The sequence below is a fragment of the Drosophila elegans genome, unplaced genomic scaffold (genome assembly GCF_018152505.1).
Source record: "Drosophila elegans isolate 14027-0461.03 unplaced genomic scaffold, ASM1815250v1 contig_149, whole genome shotgun sequence".
NCBI classification, from domain to species: Eukaryota; Metazoa; Arthropoda; class Insecta; order Diptera; family Drosophilidae; genus Drosophila; species Drosophila elegans.
Window position 1 is genome coordinate 16,789,216 of NW_024545513.1, and position 18,334 is coordinate 16,807,549.

Consider the following 18,334-nt stretch of genomic DNA (forward strand, 5'->3'; position numbering starts at 1 on the left):
GAATCCGGTAGTGTGTAGTATTTAAAATTTTCATATTAGTTGCAATATTTTTTCGAAAGACAATATTTCTTTTCGATTTAGTATATGTACATATATGTATACACTCAATATTTTTTTTTGTCAATATATTAATTTTGGTTAGTTCCTTTGTTCTATTGGATATGCAGTCTAAGTGTTCTTTAAAAAAATGCAAATAATTCAAGATAACATCAGTTTATATTCAATTATTTTTGCAAATTTTTTGTTTTTTTTTTTGAGAATGACTTCATTTTTACAGGTGAACCTAGTTTTCCCTGCCTCCATCACAGCCCCCATTTTCATTTACTTTTGTTTTTCCTACCAATTGCCATTAGTGTTATCGATAGGCACATTTTGTTTGCTTGTGGGGCAGTGTGGATTTCACATTTCACTGCCTCTCCTCTTCTTCCTCTTCCTTTTCTTCTTTCTCTTCTTCTTTCGCTTTGTCAAATGTCAACAATTTTTGTTTCATTCACAAGGGGCACCCACACATGCATGCAATTGCATGCCGCTCACACACACACAAATACACATACTCGAAACACTTGCATTTATACATCGCATTTTTAATCGCTTTCGAACGGTCAAGGTTGCAAAATATTTAATGAGTCAAACGCGACGTCGCGACGCCCGCTATCAGCTAGCAGCGCCGTCGCCGTTGACGTCGGCAGAGACAGCGCTGCTGCTTCTTCATTTATATATATATTTATATATATGTATATATATATATATATAATTTGTTTATCGACCCGGCACTTTTCACACACACACACACACACGTGCATAGTTATGCCTTCCAAGTATGTACATATGTGTATCATTGATGTGCGTTGTTGTTGTTGTTGTTGTTTGCTTGTCACTCAGTTGGTTTTGCCCTCTCCCTCCCTCCTTCCCTTTTTGTTTATTTTTCCATTACCCCCTATTTTTTTGTGCCGTTTTTAACCCATTTTTAATGGGTGGCTATTATTTTTAGCTCAAAGTACTATGGACACCAAAATGTGCATATCTTTTAGAAATAGTAAGGTGAATATTTAAATGATGCCGATATATATCGTATATGTATATATTTTTCGGGGACTATTATTAATGTTGTTGAATAACAAAATTTGTTTGAAAAATGATCAATAATTTTGAAAACAAAACACTCAAATAACATTAAACTAAATACTAACAAATGGAGCGAATGTTTACTCAATAAAATGAGAATCCCGACAAAAATGAGACCACCTCTTTCTGCGGTTAAGTATATTTACTTATGCACATTCGATACTGCGTCTGGTCTTTATGGGAAACAAATAATGGAACGCAGATACAAATGTATCTGTGTCTTTTTTGCGCCTTTGTGTATCTGGTATCAGAGCGGAGGCCTTTGTTGTTCAATATGCAGCTATAAAAACAAACAAAAAAACAAGCCACAATGACGCCCACTGCCCCGCCCCCATTCCCACAGACTTTAAAATTCATCCAAGAAAAGTTTCGCCCATTTTAGTTTTTCCTGTTGTTTTTTTCTTTTTTTCTTTGTTGCGCTAAAACTATTTTGTAGTTTGTGTAACTTTGGCAAAAGTTCTTAGTTTCCATTTTGAATATTTGAAGGGGAGTTTCTCTGTCATTTTTTTTATTGTTTTTTTTTTTTTTTATTTTTTGGGAAACTTTTAGGAACTGAAGGAAATTGAAGAAGGGGTAAATGAAACTTCAATTGAAGATGATTGTATTTGGGAATTGGAAATAAATTTAAACTTTCTTGCTGCCAAGTTTTCGATCGATTAGAATTACGGTTTTCTGTGGAATGTTTTTAAGTATATTTTCACATGTTTTCTCAAAAATTTTTATTTGTTACCATAACTAAATTGTGCATATTTTATTATTTGTTTACTCACCGTGGAATTGTGTAACATTCATTGCCTAACAACCAATCAAGTTTTAGAAAGGGAAATGAACACAAGCCTATTAAATATTAAGTAGCAAAAAAAAAACGGAGTTTAAGAAATTTTGTTGACTTAAGTTTCATACCAGTAATTAAGTATGCTTGCAATCTAGAACGATTATATTTGATTTTGTAATTTTGTTGGTCCATTTTTAAATGTGGATCGACAAAATATGGCTTTTAAATTGGTAATGGTTTTAATCATAAAAATGTAAGAAATTATAATTAATAAATTGGTTTTAAATAAATACAAAATAGTTTGACTGTAATTTTTAATTGCACAATTATCCTTTCGACTATTTCTTATATCGAACGGTAACTGATTGTATGATTCATTGTAAATGCGAACTTAAGCATTATCTTTCAATAATGGCAAAGCAATTATGGATCAACAATACCCATAATTTATTAAAGACTCTAAATCCATATATATATATATATAAATAATGATATTATATAATGTTTTGATAATGAAGTCGATTGTTTTATTTTGCGATTTTATTTATGTAATACAAATTATCGATCTTATTTCTTTTATACAATTTACTAAAGTAAATCCTATTAGTACTTTAAGTTTTGTCCAAATTAGTAAGAAACGGATAAAATAATAGCAAATACCAATTTGTAGTCGTTGATGAACATTATTTAGTGAAGATCGAAAAGTTAACTAAAGGAATAACGCTTAGGTTATCACTTGCTTTCAATTCATATCTGTGAATTCATGGATATGCATCAATAACTGGAATAATTTGGATATTACGTGTATCGTACACTCCCCGACCTATCCCACTAAAAAATCGCTTTGGGGAAGCAGTTGCAGTTGTAGTCGCGGCCACCAGAGGGCGCCACTTGAACAAAAAATAGAAAGAAAAAAAATAACAAGGAAAAGCAAAACAAAAAAAATGCCAATAAAATGCACATACGTAATGAAATATAATTAAAGAAAACGAGGGAAAAAAAAAGAGAAAAGGCAAGTATAATTAACAATTGACGCGGTCGATGCCAGCGTCGCAGTCGACGTTGACGTCCAGACAATGTCTATTTTTGCAAAAGCGCAACCATACAAAAAGTGCAGCGGCCCCAAAGGAAAAATGCAAAAAAAAAAAACAATAATATAGAAAGAGAGTGGAGGATCAAGGAGGGGGGTAGCGGAAAAAAAAAGAGGAGGACTCATTATGAAATCACCTTCAACTATAGTTTTGCACTGCAACGACCCCAAGCTAGACAGAGAAGGAGATAGTGGGCGAGCGAAAGAGCAACACATCGATGGCGGTGATGGGGAAAAATGAGACCGAGGGATGTCGAAAAAGAGACGGAAAGAGGCAATCAGTGATGCTCAGAGAAAAACAGCTGTAGTCAAATTAATAGTATTAACCAAGGAACATATGTATGTACAATACATATACATATTTAAAATATATGGTAAAATAATCGAAATCAATCATTTTAATAATGTTTAGATATTGAACATTATTGTCAATATTAACAATTGGGTCAAGCTTACAATTATTTATATTTATGCAAATAATATCGCTCGTAAGCAACAAAAATTCTTTGAAAGTTTTTTTTTTTTGCAAATCAAAAAATAACTATTGGGTTAATATATTTATATAAATTGTTTTTAAGCATGGATTTTAAAAATCAAATAAATCATTTATAAATTTCACTCAGACTGTATACTCGTAATGTATATCTGTATCTGCAATTCAATCCTCACACAGACTTGTAGAAACGAGCGCCCACTCGAGGCCACGTAAAACGGTTAAAGTTTTCTGAGTCATGCTAGCCCCTCCCCCCTTAACTCCCCCCTTTCAACCCGTCTATATATGTATCTCCATTGAGCAGTAGTTTTACAGTTAATCAGAGACGGAGACGCATGCAAACGACGACATTTGTTCGCATTCTCAGCGATTGAAACTTTAATGACACCGTCTCTTTTCCGGTCGCCCCTTATTGCTTAATATTAAATTTTGATGATGATTGCCCGTTGAATTTTTGATAAGTTTTTGCACAACCGTTTTTTTTTTTAGATGTCATCCATCGATCGATCGAACAATTTGTAAAATTAAGTTCTATAATAGTCGGCATTATTGGGCATTACGCGGGTGTTTAAATCCGTATTACCTATATATACGTTTACAGTTTACAGTTACAATTAATAATATAATCTAAATAAACTATAAACCAACCTGTGACTAAATTAAATTGTAGTTCATTTTACCAAATGTTAACAGAAAAAAATGTTTAGGGCAGATACTTGTGTAAAAATATCAATTTGTTCCTTGAGCAATTTTTTTCTTAGAGATATCGGTTTAGCAACAATTAAATAATTACTATTTTCAAGCTTCCATTGTAATTTTTTAAGCTTATAATAAAAAGTAGAGGTAATTATTTAAATTATTTATTTTATTTTTTGTTTATCTGCGTTTTTTATTTTCTTGTTCCTTAAATAATGATATGATTGTATGCTTTTTGAGATTTTTTTTTAATAATTTAATTTGCATTTTTGCATTTTGTAAATGTCATGGCACTTATTTTATGACTTAGCTACCTAAAATTATCTTTCCACATCGACCCCATTATATGTTGTTATCTATATATTTATTCCCTTATCGCTCACCCTTCCATTTTGGTTTGGTTGTTGTTCCTCTTCCGCGTTTCGTTGTCAATTCTGTCAATCGTCAATCGATTGATAACGACTGATAACGCCAACGCACTGCGTTTGACCAATGTCACGTTCCTGCTGTTCACACACAAACATACTGCATTCCCACTAGATTAAATCGTGATAAGTTTTATGACTTTTATTGTGTATTATATTTGTTTTACTCGGTGTTCGTAATTGGTCTTCGTTCTGCTTTCAGATTAGATTAGCGAGCGGCTATGACAGAAAAAAAAAAACATATATATATATACATACTAATAAAAACAACAAAAACAGATTAATTCATGGCCCCGTTTTGGCGCGCATTTTTATTCGTTTTTTTCCCTGCGTTCGTGTTTTTGTTGTATAAAAGTAGATCGTCAGAGTAGAAAAGATAGAGAGAGTAGTTTTTTTTTTTTTTTGTGGTGAGGCATGGAAACATTTGTATTTATTTTTGTTTTACAACACAGATTAGATAGGCCAATTTTTGTACACCTTCCTCGGTCCATTTAACCCTTGTATTTAATGTTTGCACACTGCGCGGAAAACTAAGTAAACTTTAATTATATATATGTATTGTGACAAAAATATTCATTTTTATAAGAACTTTTCTCAATTTAAGTGCATGAACATATGTAAAATCAAAAAAAAATACGTTTCCTTTTTGTTTGTTAAAAACAAACATTGCTATTAGTTCTGTAGTAAATTTTTTCCCTCTGTGCACACATATTACGTATACGTATTTTTTATGGGGTTTTTCAATTTCTTATGAAGCATTTGCAGGCCGGAGTTGAATTTCATGCGAACGATTGCCATAAATCGCACCTAATCTTACCGCCTTGCTTCTTTCCCTGTTATTCCCTTAATATACATATATGTAGTTATTTTTTTTAACCATGTGCTGGCAAAAGTTCAATGTACAGCTATGAAAATAGAGGAGATGAGGTGGGGTGCCATTATCATGCTGTGTTGTCCCTTTCGATCGTATATGTACATACCTCGCCCCTTTCCCCATTTTCGTCTCGGTTCTTTTCTATCTACATATATAGACAGGAAATTGCTTTCGCAGCCTCATGTGAAAATTCGCAAGTTGGTGGGATATATACAGTATTTGTAAAGTTTGTATGAGATCTTACAATGTATGATAAAAAAATAGGAATATAACAGCACAACAGATTCAATGGACTCGATCTTCATGATTTTTCATTTACCATTACAAATCGATAAATTAACTTTAAAAATGTTTATGAATTAGTTTCTACATTTTTAATAACAAAGAAAATTGTTGCTTACTTTAGGATTTCTCCTATTTCAAACCTCCCCGAAATATCTCTATTTTGCTGATGTCTGGTAATTTGAGTAATTGTAAATTGAATATTATAACATTTCTCAGCGCTGACTTTGCGAATGAAACAAAATATCCCAAGGGACTAAGAAATAGCGAAAACAAACTGAAAAGAACCCGAAAGTAAATTGCTGACTACCGGTCGATGTAGAGAACAGCTGTGAAAACATCTGGGTAAAATATAGAAAAAAAATAAAAGAGAAAAATGAATGGAAATTAAAACAAATGCAAGAAATTTTGCAAAGATTTCGCTTTTGAATAACAGGCATTCGCAAAGAAAAAACGAAAAATCATTTTTTGTTCAAGATCTTTTTTTTTTAAATAAAATATAAACTACTTTCAATCGATTATTAGCCTCTGCCCAAAAAAGAGCTACAATCTGACAATCTGAATCCGTTTAACCTTTGAATGGCAAAATTTGCACGCCCTGAAAGTTTTAAATTTTTTTTGTATTTAATATTTTTTTGTATGATATTACACAAAGATCGTCAAATCGTTGACACATGTGTGCTAAAGTAATTTACTCGGATTTTTCATTTGTACTTACGTGAGCTGAGCAAACGTAATTAGACACGGAAATAGTCAACAATTTATTTCGAAATTGCGCTGAATGTAACAACCAGGCAATTGGAAATGTTAGGCAAATATTTTCAGTAGATTATTTGTACATACAAATATACATTTGCTTTTCCAATTGATTTAATTTTTAAAATTGATATTTTTGATAAGTTAATTTTAGTAAACCTATGATTTAATTTATTTTAATAATAAAATATATTATTTTTTATTGGTCGATTTAACGTTAAGGCCAAACAATATATAATACAAATATAACTTGATATTATTATTGCCTTTAATCACCTTTCCAAAAATACTTTGTTTTTATATTGCTTTTAGATTTTCAGATAGCGCTATCTATCAAGTGATATTAATGCACACAGTTTCGACAAAGAGGGTTGTTATGACAGAGGGAAATGTACGACGCCCACTGTCATAATAATAACACTAATCTGAATGGTCATGAGTCATTTGCGGTTTTTTTTCCACTACCCCTTCTCTTTTTTTTTTGCTTCTTTTTTTTTGCTTTTTTGTTTTTTACTTTGTTATAATTTAGTAGTATACGAAGCTGTCTATATTCATGAGGTGTGACAGGTGCGAGGGGAAAACCGACGGCGGGATGATAACTCATCGATAGACAAGCTGTGGTGTGTTGTACATTGAACTACTAAATGGGTGAATGCAAATGTGCAATTTCAGCTCATTAATATTCAAATAGATCTGTGCGTGTGCTTGTGCGTTTGTACAAGATATAGATGGCTGGATATAGGTAAATTCATATAGAAGCGAATAGACAAGACACTGATATTGACTATAACATCCTGACTGGAGAGCCTGTCCACCGTTTACTTGGATATTGTTTCAATTTGCTTTATTTAATCGACTACCTTAACTTGCCCTTCGTATCGGACTTACAACGTAATTAGGAAATGAATCATCTACTTGAAAATACACTTGTAATATCAGGGAAAATGGTTTTAATATATTTTGATATGATAAAAGGTTATAAGGGATTAATATTTATTTTCTTATCAATACAATGTATTTTAGGCAATCAATTAACTAGACTTGCAGAATGGAGTCTTTATTATACATACGCTTGATTAACTATATTCTTCAATATTTTTTTTTTTAATTTTTGGGTTCTAGTTTTTGAAATGTATGGTGTACTTTTTTTCTTTAACAGTTTTAACGGTTTTAAGAAGTTAAAAAATATTATCGAAATGGAATTATTTACTGTTAAATTTACTGTTTGGGTTAATGTTTTGGTAAATAGTATCGATATTTCAAGGGTAGCATTTTTTTTACATTTAATCATGACACATAAAACCACTTTATTCTACTAGACCCGTTTAAATCCTCTTAAACAAATCCTCTGCATTATATTTGCTTCTTGCGTTCTTGGTAAACTATTTTAGCCGAGTTTTCCCCCATTAAAGCCTCCTACCATCGATGCGGAGGAATGTTAGCATTCCAGCTCGAAAAACAGCTGATTCAATTCGCGGTCTCTCCATCTGCCTTCTATCTCCATCTCATTCTTTGTATCCCTCAATGTTTCTCCATCTCGCTCTATCCGCCTCTGTCTTGGCTTGCGTGGCTTTTCTTGTCTCGAGCACAAATTAAATTTCCAGCGAATTTAATGGCACACAGACAGACAAGGAGAAAGGATAAAAAAGAGGGGAGGAAGAACAGAGACACAGATAGCAAAGGACATTGTAAAGTTGCAGCTATCCTGCTCTAACAGCAGCGTAAAGTTTAGCGCCTTAAAAGCAGGCAACAAAAATGAAAAGGAGATAGAACAAGAGCGTGGGAAAGAAGAGGGGAAAAATGGGCGAAGTATACGTATACGTATACGAAAAGGGGGGCGAAGCAGCTGGAAAATATGTGGCGAAAAATTAAAGGCAAAAAGAAGGGGATATATGGGCGAGGAAAAACAGGAGCCAAAAATCATAATCAACATACAAAATACGACTGGCTTATAACCACCAACTTTTTTGCTCCCATTACTCTCCCCACTTTGGGGAATTCATAACAAGGCTGTCAGCGTCCCTTTCCTCCTACGCCACTTTATTTTTCTGCATTTTCTCCCGCCCAAAAAATCGATAGCAAAAAGTTTGTTGTTTTTTTGTTGGCCCTTGCTGCATACTGCAGTTCAAAGAGGAGATGGGAAATTGGGCGGAAAAGTTTGGGAAAGGGGGAGGCGATAGCAGACAGCTATTTGCTGTATGTGCACTTTGAGAAATACTGGTGAAAGAAATCTTTATACTCAAGTTTAAAATTTTTTTATACTTTAAATAAATGGTTAGAAATGATGGGGAAACATATGTACATATAATACAGATTTTATAAAATAAAGTAAGCGTTTATAGATACAAGTTTTAGAGCTCTGAAATTAATTACATTCTAGAATATCCACAGTTTTCCAGAGTGTATGGTATTTTTGCTCCAGCGGATGCTTCTTCTTGTTTTGTTCTCCTTTTATTTTTTTGAATAAAATAATTTTGCGCTTTCTGGTTTTCCTTAATTTTTTATTTATTGTTTTATTCTGCGCTTTTTTTTAGTCTTAGTGGTTTTCGCCTCTTCTATGCTCCATCTTTTCTGCTCCACCTTTTCTGCTAGTTTAACTATAGTATTCTTTTATTTTGCTGTGTGCCCCACAGTATTTACGGTATATGTGTATATGTATAAATTGTGTAGTATATATGCATTACATATGTATAGACACAGACACAAGGCGTGGCTGGAAGAAGAAGACGATAAAGGAGAGGAAGTGGGTGGCCAAATGGTTGTGTGGATGCTGCACACAAAACATATGGAGAGGATATGTTGTATATAAAATGTATGTATGCACATGTGTGTGAGTATGACTTACTGCGCACATAACGGTAAATGTGTGATTTCTCCCTCTTTGGCACTGTATCCCCAACTCTGTCCTTCGTTGCTCCCCATCTCTTTCTGGCTGCAGCTTGTTTTCAAACTTTTTCAAACAAAAACAAAGCTGTGTGCGGGTTTTAATTATTTTCTTTTTCGTTTGGTGGAACTTTAAAGCAGAAAAAGGAGAGGAAATCAAGGGAAATGTTAAAGGGAACAAGAATGAACCGTAATGAAAAAGATGAAACGGAGAAATAAAGCTTACTAGCAAAAGCTTTTTCTTTGGCATAAATTTAGTTATTCCTTTTGTTGTCTTAGTCTCTACCTACCTGTTTTCTTCTTTATTTTCCTCTACTTTCATATTAAAGTTTAATTCTTGATGTGGAAGTGGTAACCAGCAAAGAGAAAATAACAGATTAATGGCGCCCAGCAAGGGGGACTAATCGAAAAAGATTACTGGTGTTACATTACTTCACTTAAATCTTACCTTGTCTTGCTTAACGCAAATTTCGTTTAAATCGATTTAAATTGTAAACCATTTTTCTCTAAAGCTAATTTCTGGTTTTCTCATTTTCTTTTCAGGTAAAACATCTCAACAAACATGTAAAACCAGTGAAAACAAAGGCTATGTAAATAAGACAACAATTTTGAATTGTTTTGCACATGAAGAAAGGAATACAAGAAGGCAAAAGTCAATATAAAGTAATGTAAAGTAAACTAGAGGGAATTTGAAAATAATGAAGCTGAGCTTTAAGTTCAAAAGTACATACATATGCAGTAAAAGGTTTTATTTATGTATTACCTAGAAGATTTTAAATATAGGGTACGCATATAGAAATAAAACTACCATATGCGAAGTGATACATATGTATATGAAAAAAATATACCTTTATATTTAACATATCAGGATAGAGAAAGGAATCAAAGAACATTAGTGAAATAAATAAGGCAAGGTCAAAAGGAATATACAAAAGATAATTTTAGCGAGTAGGTAGAAGTAAAATAACGCGAAAAGCTTCAAGGAATCTCAGAAGGTCAAAGTTTACATCCGCAGATAAAGCTTTATTAAAACAAATAAATATATTAGTAAGGCTAAAGCTTCATTGCAAGCTAATAAAGATATTTTTAAGGAAGAACCACAAAAGGAAAAACTTGTAAGAAACAAAATAAAGGCGGCAGAAATAAATAGCAACGCGAAAATATTTTATGAAATCAAGTTAAAAAATTCAAATATCATAGCCACAAAATAAAAACACTTTAAACATAAATTCCGTTTAATAATAATAAATATAAAATAGGTTAAATAATGTGTTTGAAGAATAGTATATAGTATAGAAGGGTATCAAGTTTAGGATACATAAAGCAAAATTATTTTTCTTCGTTTTAGGATGGGTCGTCGTCATTCTCATTCATGTTTGATGATTTCGCTACATCATTGTCTGAGCTTTTAATCTTTTATTTTAAATGCGAGCTGGAAAAGCCTTGAATTTGATGTTTTCTAAATAAAAGAATGGTTTGCTGTGAAGTTTGGCAATGTTGCGCGACCGCAGGCCATCTCCTTCGCACTCACACTGAATCTTCTATAATAATTTAATGAATTAATAAACGGGTCTGTGGTTATTAGTGTGTGCGTGTGTGTGTGACGTTGATGCATGAGGTCGCGCCGCTGCGTTGGCGTCGACGTCGACAGAGGCAGCGCAGAGGTGTCGGGTCAAACGCGTCGCACGTTAATCACAAAATCACAAATCCCATCAAACGCTAGTATTATTATTATGCCAAGTAAACCAATTCACAGTTCACAACAAACCAAATGCAAAGAAAATGTTATAAATAATTAAAAGATCATAAAAAAGAAACCGTTTAAATTAGAATAAAAACACAAAATTTTAAAATATGTAGATTGAGAACAAATAAAGATTACTCTAAAATAGTTGGAAAATAGTTTAGAAATGAGGCATATACAGAATAATCTAAAATGTTATAGTTGTTTTAATGTTAAAAATAACAATAAACTCGATTTTTTTTACAGTTGGAGCATAAATTTCAATTGTTAATTATTTCATATTCGACCTATGTTTAAAAAAAATAATTTTTATTCAAAGTAGCGACACTTTTAATAATTGTGTCAATATATATACAAATTCTACTATTTCGTTTTATTAAAACAATTAGCCATATGTTCAACAAGGAACAATTTGAGCATCAGAGCAAATTTAATTCGAATAAAACACAAAAATTCAAAGTACTTCAAAATTGGGCTAATTAATATTAATAAAAGAAACAATGTTGTTGTCTACTGACATTACTGCAGACCTTAAGCAATGTTTATAAATATTAATACGACATTTGCTGTGCCGTTGAATTAATTGCTTAGTAATTAAACCACAAATTACTGAAACTAACACGCTCAATGGAAGCTTTAACACAGCTGGACTATTTTTATTATAATAATCACACTGTAAATAACAAATCGTTGCATAAAATATTCATTAAATTTTCATTTATTTTAAATCAATCTATAAAAGTTATTTTCTGACAAATCTAAAGCCTAGGCTTAACTTTGAACTTTAATTTTTTTTAAATGAGTCAAGCTGGTCAAATATTTAACGGTATGCCCAATTTTTGAGTTGTCACTGTGATAGGATAAAAGAAGGCAGCAAAAAATGTTGGATCGCTGCCTCTGCCGGCGTCGTGTTGCCTCTGCCGACGCAGTTGCGGCTTGCCTTCAACATGTTCGGCGGCGAGTTCGACTGAACTTGTTTGAAGCACACATAAGCTTCGGACAAGTTCGATTCGGTACCGCATGGCGCGGCACGAAAACGACAGAGATGGCAACTCGGTTAGTTCGTCCAAACACCTCTCTCCCTCTCTCTCTCTCGCTCGCACAAGTTCGAAACCGGCCGGGGTTCGTGTCCCCAATAACAAAAATAATAATAATAGAGCCCACTAAATCAACCGTTAGATCGGGCCCCGCTTATATCCCACTTATAAATATGTATACATATATATATATATATATATATATATATATATATATATATATATATATATAGTATATTTATTTTGATATAGCATATAGCATCAGCGTGGAGCCATATTATGCAGATATGCTAAATTATATGATGTGATCATCCGATTATCTTAGATTGGCGCGAAAACGGGGTCAAGCCTCTGTTGGTTCCATTTATTTCAGTATTTTTCTCGTTTCTCTGTCTAAATAGAATTACAGATCGCAGTTTATATTAAGGGGAGGAGGGATTGAAATGGTGACTAGTCTAAATCCTAGAATGAACGTTACACGATTAGCAGCGAATACGCTAGAATATCTGACATCTGAATAGAACTAGATTTTAATATCTTTATTATTGTAACGGGTCAAGGTGTTCTTTTTTTTTTTGCAAACCTACGGTTAAAGAACTCTGAGCTCTGTTATCAGATATGTACATAGATTGAACTAGTTTCCCTGATTCTTATTCTATAATTTAAAAACAGGTTTCAACAGATAACAAGGGAGACTATAATTTTGATTGAAATGACACTTTATTAAATGGCTAATAACAAATCACAGGACTTTAAGATGTGATCAAAATTAAAATCTTTGTTATTTGAACGAAATTCTTTAAGATATTACTTCCAATGAATAGTTTGAATTTACCACATCAACAAAACTAAAATGAATAATTTAAATCAATAGCACTATACCCTTTACAAGTAAAAATTAATGATAATATAAAAAAAAGAAGAGATGGGAGAAATTCAGAAAAATATACATTTTTTTTCAAGGTTCTTCAAAGAAGTTGAAGAAAGATTTCGTCTGACATTAAACATTAAATTAAAATATTTGACTATTATATTTTTTGGCTTTACTTTACTTGCTTCAGGTAGCAAATGAGTTGTTGTCATCAGAAATCATCTTAATTTTAACCTGTAATGCAACATTTTAAAATAAAAATACTTCTTTGCTAAGGCTACCTTACACAATCTGATTTCTCAAATGAACTTTAAGGATTTTGTTACAGGTAGATTTCAGTTTTGTATAAAGTAAATGCATAAATTGATTTAACGAATGAGCCTTTTTTATCACAATCTTTAAGCTATTAAATACTAATAAAAACGAAATACTCAATTGAAAAATCTGACTGTGTAGACAGGCCTTTTGCCAGCCAACTCGAAACAAGTTTACCACGTCAATTTAGCCAATAATTTAATAATCTGCTTGTGTTCCTCTCCTTTCGCCCCCACTGGTCGTACAGGGCCCTCGAGCTGCCACAGTATGCCAAGCAGGTGGCGCAGCTACAGCAGCAGCAGCAACAGCAGCAGCAACAGCAGCAGCAGCAGCATCAATCGCACCACCAGCAACAGCAGCAGCAGCAGCAGGACCAGCGCACCACTCTGCATCCGCAGATCCACCACCACCACCAACAGCAGCAGCAGCAGCAGCAGCAGCAGATGCAACATCAGCAGCAGCAGCAGCAGCAATCCTCGAGATCGGCGGCCAGTCCTTTGTCACCACCTCGTCCTGGAAATCCTGGTAGCGGCAACAGCAGCAGCGGCAGCAACAGCAGTAATTCAGCAGCAGCAGCAGCAGCAGCAGCGGCAGCGGCGGCGGTGGCCGTCAATACCGGTTACCCGCCACCGCCCCCGCAGCATCGTTTTATCCAGAACACGGGCTACAGCATTGGTCCGGCGCCCACCTACCGTGAGAGTCACTACTCGCGTCACACCCAAATTCAGCAGCAGCAGCAACAGCAGCAACAGCAGCAACAACAGCAGCAGGCAGCAGTATCGATGCCCGAGTATCAAAGGGCAGCGGCTCGGGCTGCCGTGGCAGCGGTTTCGGCGGGTAAAGGCAGCGCTTCTGGCCAGAGTTCCAACAGCGGCAGCAACAGCAGCGGCGGAGGAGGAGGAAGTGCCGGTGGATCAGCTCCACCCGGTGGCGGTGTCGTCCAGGTGTCGCAATCCGGCGGAGTTCTGGTCATGGAGGCCATGCCCCATTATGCCAGCCAACCAAATAGTAATCCCTCCCAGCAGCAACAGCAGCAGCAGCAACAGCAGCAGCAGCAGCAACAACAGCAAGGCGGCGGTCCCAGTGGCGCAGGAGCAACATCTGTTGCTGGTGGCGGCGGCGGCGGCGGCAGTACCAGCATAATGGTTGGCAATCTGGGGCGCATCCTGGTGCCCCACTCACAGGCTCTCCAATACACCAGCGAGTACCTGACCAATGCCACTGCGGTGGCCGTTGCTGCGGCGGCGGTCAACCAGCGACAGCAATTGCAGCTCCAGCAGCAGCAGCAGCAGCAGCAACATCCGCCCGAGCCATTTGGCGGCCAGCAGCCGTACAAAAAGCAACGTCTGAGCGAGGCCAATGCCAGCAACATGAATCACCTGCCACCTCACCCGCAGCAACAGCAGCAACAGCAACAGCAGCAGCAACACCAGGCACACCAGCAACACCAGCGATCCTCACCAGCGCAAGTGCAACAGCAGCAACAACAGATGAACAGCAGTCGGCAGAGTCACAATGATATGTGCAGACAACAAGTGGTCACCACGCCAATGGGCATGCAACTCAAGGTGGAAACGCTGCCCCAGCAGCAGCAGCAGCAGCAACAACAGCAGCAGCAACATCAACAGCTGCAGCAACAGCAACAGCAACAGCATGCCTCACAATCCCAGAACCGATCGCAGCCACCAGTGAGCAGCATGTCCTCTGGAGTGGGTATGCCAGTGGGCACTGTCACCGTTTCCATGGCCGGATCGTCTGGCAGTCACGGCGGCAGCAGTCATGTTGTCGCCGGAACGGGCTCCGGAAGTACGGGATCCGCCAGCACAGAAGCCTATCACCCTCAGGTGAGTCGAATGCCTTGAAATGAGAGACCCCGGAAGAGCGCTGCTTGAATTTATTAGTATATTTTCGGATTTAATAACACAAAATTGGCAGAGAAATGTTTGTTGGTTTTATTTTAAATAAAATAGTTTGAAAAATCCTGTTACTAGAATATCCCTATAACTTTGTTTAAAGTTTTTATAAACTTAAACAAATTTTAAGAGTTTAATACGAGTTTCAAAGTAGACCCTAAAACCCTAAAAATATATAAATACATACTTCATTAACTTAAGTCAGAGCTCCATTAGTTAATCATTTTATTGATCACTCAATTTACTTTCAAAAAGCTTTCAAATACATTTTTTTGTAAACTTTTTAACATACAATATAACATATACAATATATAGGATTTTTTTTTTGGGTTTGTACTGCCCTATTTTTTTTTTTTTTGTACATAAAACACAATCGAGTTTATCGAAATGTGAAAATTCAGTCAACACTTGATCCCAAGCAGAGCTCTTTATTTACTTTCAAAAAGCGTTTAAATACAATTTTTTGTAAACTTTTTAACATACAACATAACATATAAAACAAACAGGATTTTTTTTTTGGGTTTGTACTGCCCTATTTTTTTTTTTTTTTATTTTGTACATAAAACACAATCGAGTTTATCGAAATGTGAAAATCTTGTCAACACTTGATCCCAAGCAGAGCTCTTTCCATGTCTATACCAAAGTCAAAACTAAACGATATTTGCATTGACCACCAGGTGGAGGCCATCTCACCTACGTTGCCCAGCGACAGTTCAATCGAGGAACGTGGACGGACCAGCGCCAAGGAGGATCTGCTCATGCAGATCCAAAAGGTTGACAACGAGATCAAGTCCGCCGAGACGACAATGGAAACGCTGCGCAAGAAGGAGAAATCACTGATGGAGGAGGCCGCTCTGGCCAAAGAGGCGAAGGCCATCAAGGAGCGCAACGATAACAACAACGATCACAACGATGAGCATGAGGACGAGGCGGCTGTGGAGCTGGCCTGGCGCAGTCAAATGCTGGCAATGAAAATCTACGCGGCCAATCGGAAGACGGCCCATGCGCAACATTCCATGCTGCAGAATGCAGCAGCAGCAGCAGCAGCAGCAACCGATGAATCCTCAGCGGGTTCCGTTGCGGGCAGACCCTGGCTACCGCTCTACAATCAGCCCCTCGACGTGGAGGCCCTTACCCTGCTGATACGTCAGCATCAGAGTCAAGTGCGGGCACCCCTGCTCCTGCACATCCGGAAGCTGAAGGCCGAACGATGGCTGCACAATCAGGGTCTGGTGGAGAAGTACACCAAGGAGCAGGCGGATTGGCAGCGCCGTTGCGAACGGTTGGAGGCCAGTGCGAAGCGAAAGGCACGCGAGGCCAAGAATCGTGAGTTCTTCGAGAAGGTGTTCACGGAATTGCGAAAACAGCGCGAGGATAAGGAGCGTTTCAATCGCGTCGGTTCGCGTATTAAATCCGAAGCGGATCTCGAAGAGATCATGGATGGGCTGCAAGAGCAGGCACTGGAGGACAAGAAGATGCGATCGTATGCGGTTATACCGCCCCTAATGCACGATGCCCGCCAGAGGCGATGCGCCTATCACAATGAAAACGGACGCATCGAGGATATGGTGGCGGTGCATCAGCAGCGTAAGGCACTCAATATGTGGACAGCCGGTGAGAAGGAGACGTTCAAGGAGAAGTATTTACAGCATCCGAAAAATTTTGGTGCCATTGCGGCCAGTTTGGATCGTAAATCGCCTCAGGATTGCGTACGCTACTACTACCTCAGCAAGAAGACCGAGAATTACAAGCAACTGTTGCGTAAATCCCGCCAACGGACGCGCAGTTCACGCAATCCGGCAAAGGCTCAGGCCGCCCAGCCGCAGTGCATCATTGATTCAATGACCACGGGCGTAATGACGCGACTGCAGCGTGAGCAACAGCAAAAGTCCGGTGGCCGTTCATCGGCCGTTGCCGAACGGGAACGAGCGGAACGGGCTGCCGAACGGGAACGGGTGGCAGAGAAAGCGGCAGCGGATGCGGCCAAGGCGGCCGAAAGTGCCGCCGAGAAGGCTAGTGCTGCAACCAAAGCTGTCGAGGCGACGGCCGCCGGTGAAAAGGTGGCCAAAGCGGCTGCAGCAGCTGCGGCGGCAGCAGCAGCAGCAACAACAACAACAACAGCAGCAGCAGCAGCAACAGCAGCAGCAGCAGCAACAACAGCAGGAACAACAACAGCAAGTCCCGCAGCAGCAGCAGCAGCAGCAGGAGGAGCAGCGGATAAAACGGAAGCAGCAGCAGCAGCAGCAGCAGCAGCAGGGAAGTCGGCAAATGCCAGTGAAAAGAATGCGGCAACAGCAGGAGGTGCCACAACAGCAGCAGCAGCAGCAGCAGCAGCAGCAGCATCATCAGCAACACCAGCAACAGCAATACCTGCAACACCACCAGAGATCTCAGCGGGCGGCGGCGAGGCAAAGAGCAAAACCGCCGAGGAGGAGGCGGCAGCAACAGCCGGAGCGGCCACCGTGGCCACGACCGGCACACCAGCGAGTGGAGCCAGTGCGGCCAGTGCCGGCGAGGCAACGACGGCGACGGGAGCAACGGCCACGGCTGCCGCCAAGGGAGCCGGCAAACCGGAAACTGCGACCGAGCCAGCGGGTACGGCGGCCAAGGGAGCGGACTCCCGGGCGGAAGGCAACGATCCGTTGGCCAAAACTGGTCCCAAAGCTGTCAATGCCGAGGGCTATAATGGTGGGTTTATTTAAAGGGAATCGACTATTCCATACGATTATGCCAAATTTTCTAATGAAATATTTTTTTTTAAATAGTAATTAATTGGCATATTGTATGCTTACTCCTTGTTCCATTTGTAAAATCAATATTCTCTCTTAAAATGTAAAAAAAAGTTTAAGAAACTAATAGATTATGCCAAATTTTAGATAATTAAATACTATAAGCTAATGGAAATGTTCTGTGGAGAACAATTTGTAGTAATTATCCAATGTCAACTTCTCAATTTAAAAATTGAATACTTACTCTTTATTAATTAAAAACTATAAGCGCATAATTAGTTGGATAATGACAAATTTGATTTTTTTTACCATATACCAATGGAAGT

At 37.5% G+C, this 18,334-nt stretch overlaps 1 protein-coding gene across 2 annotated transcripts in view; it reads left to right on the top strand.

Moving 5' to 3' along the window:
• The window catches only part of LOC108137626, a 64,560-nt gene that overhangs the window by 15,916 nt on the left and 30,310 nt on the right, over positions 1 to 18,334 (top strand). The window contains exons 3-4 of one of the 2 annotated variants that reach the window (XM_041709051.1): positions 13,614 to 15,210; positions 15,957 to 17,967. In XM_041709051.1, coding sequence (XP_041564985.1) covers positions 13,614 to 15,210; positions 15,957 to 17,967 — 3,608 coding nt within the window. Of the gene's footprint in view, positions 1 to 13,594; positions 15,211 to 15,956; positions 17,968 to 18,334 lie in introns of both variants that reach the window. The other variant, XM_041709048.1, reaches the window with a different exon arrangement.